Source organism: Aedes albopictus, chromosome 1 (genome assembly GCF_035046485.1).
Source record: "Aedes albopictus strain Foshan chromosome 1, AalbF5, whole genome shotgun sequence".
NCBI lineage: Eukaryota > Metazoa > Arthropoda > Insecta > Diptera > Culicidae > Aedes > Aedes albopictus.
Genome location: NC_085136.1, coordinates 179,546,271 through 179,548,462, shown reverse-complemented (window position 1 = coordinate 179,548,462; position 2,192 = coordinate 179,546,271). Strand labels below are relative to the sequence as shown.

Genomic DNA, 2,192 nt, shown 5'->3' with positions numbered 1-2,192 from the left:
TAAGGCAAGTTCCCTTCGTGAGGTGAACTTTTAACTCAGGACAGCCTGACCCGGTGGATCGTATCCACCGCTAAGGCAAGTTCCCTTCATGAGGCGAACTTTTTACAACTACCGGACCCGACAGTTCGAAACTGCCGCTACGGTTGCTTCCCTCTTAGGTAAGCATTCTTTCGCCGGACCCGACAGATCGCATCTGTCGCTACGGCAGCTCCCTTTTAGGTGAGCTTTTCCTTTTTGCCTGCACCGGTCAAACTTTCATCCGCCGGTGAGGCATCTTTTCCCTCTTTTGTCTGACCCGGTCAGATGCTATCCGCCGGGATCAGACAGTATATATTTACCACTTTACCACGCTAGTTCATATTCAAATTTCAATCAGCTTCGATTTTCCACGCTGGGTTCTTGTTGCTCGTCGCCAATGTGGTGTTTCTTTCTTGACAGTTCTATTACTAATGATCTTTCTAAACACACCGCCTACTCAGCGGTCTGCTAAACTACCACAATGGCGATACGCAATTTCATCTCACGCCGTGGTATGCCCAGCGTTATCTTCAGCGATAGAGGAACCAACTTTATCGGAGCGTCTCGTCAGATGAAGCAGGCAGCGGCTGCAGTGAACGTGGACGAAGTCATGAAAGAGTTCATCACTGTAGACACAACTTGGTCCTTTAACCCACCCCTCGCGCCACACATGAGAGGTAGTTGGGAGAGACTAATAGGCAGCGTAAAACGGAACCTTCAAACAATCAACCCTCCTCGAAATCCAACCGATGAAGTGCTACGAAATCTCATGATCGAAATAGAGAACATCATTAACTCCAGACCACAACTCACGTCCCAGTGGATGACGACTGTGCTCCTGCGTTAACACCGAACCATTTTCTCCTTGGTTCCTCAAACGAGATAAAGCCATTTTGCACTCTTGACGATACCATTAACATCATTAACTCCAGACCACAACTCACGTCCCAGTGGATGACGACTGTGCTCCTGCGTTAACACCGAACCATTTTCTCCTTGGTTCCTCAAACGAGATAAAGCCACTGTTGAAAATGCTTTGACATCCATGTGCACAACAGAACATGTGCTCGATGAACAAATTGAGATTTGAAATTATGAAAAGAAATCCACGTACTCCGGTGAGACTCGAACTCACGACTCCCAATTCGCTAGACGGGCGCTTCTATTCCTTCAAGCTACGGAGTCACTCGACTATCTCCGTCGCCAGCAGGCCTAGAACTGAACTCGATTCCACAATCGCACATGGTTATCTTCTTTTCACAATCCAAACCCCCTTCGGATGGGATTAGATGAACATCTAACACATTGTCTGTTGTGCACATGTATGTCAAAGCGGGAGAGGAAGTTATTTTTAATTGTCGAGAGCTTCGGGCACTGCCTTCCAATCACTTATTGGTATGGCAATTAGTGTGCAGTCGGACTCTCGACGGGTCGGTCCTCGGCCGACCGAATACGGTAAGGGTGACCGTAGCACCTTACAAATGTCAATTTCTTGATTTTGCTTTGGCTGACCAAGCCATGTGGGAAATTACACTGTTGAAAATGCTTTGACATCCATGTGCACAACAGAACATGTGCTCGATGAACAAATTGAGATTTGAAATTATGAAAAGAAATCCACGTACTCCGGTGAGACTCGAACTCACGACTCCCAATTCGCTAGACGGGCGCTTCTATTCCTTCAAGCTACGGAGTCACTCGACTATCTCCGTCGCCAGCAGGCCTAGAACTGAACTCGATTCCACAATCGCACATGGTTATCTTCTTTTCACAATCCAAACCCCCTTCGGATGGGATTAGATGAACATCTAACACATTGTCTGTTGTGCACATGTATGTCAAAGCGGGAGAGGAAGTTATTTTTAATTGTCGAGAGCTTCGGGCACTGCCTTCCAATCACTTATTGGTATGGCAATTAGTGTGCAGTCGGACTCTCGACGGGTCGGTCCTCGGCCGACCGAATACGGTAAGGGTGACCGTAGCACCTTACAAATGTCAATTTCTTGATTTTGCTTTGGCTGACCAAGCCATGTGGGAAATTACACTGTTGAAAATGCTTTGACATCCATGTGCACAACAGAACATGTGCTCGATGAACAAATTGAGATTTGAAATTATGAAAAGAAATCCACGTACTCCGGTGAGACTCGAACTCACGACTCCCAATTCGCTAG

The 2,192-nt window shown here is 46.9% G+C and overlaps 1 protein-coding gene across 1 annotated transcript; it reads left to right on the top strand.

Annotated features, from left to right (window-relative positions):
• Positions 1-499: 499 nt before the first annotated feature.
• On the top strand, positions 500-865 carry LOC134290021 (uncharacterized). Its single transcript, XM_062856946.1, has one exon. The coding sequence runs from the start codon at positions 500-502 to the stop codon at positions 863-865; it is 366 nt and encodes a 121-aa protein (XP_062712930.1).
• The last annotated feature ends 1,327 nt before the right edge of the window (positions 866-2,192 follow it).

Excerpts from the sequence above, each read along its gene's own strand:
- LOC134290021 (XM_062856946.1), top strand. The coding sequence starts at position 500 with ATGGCGATACGCAATTTCATCTCACGCCGTGGTATGCCCAGCGTTATC.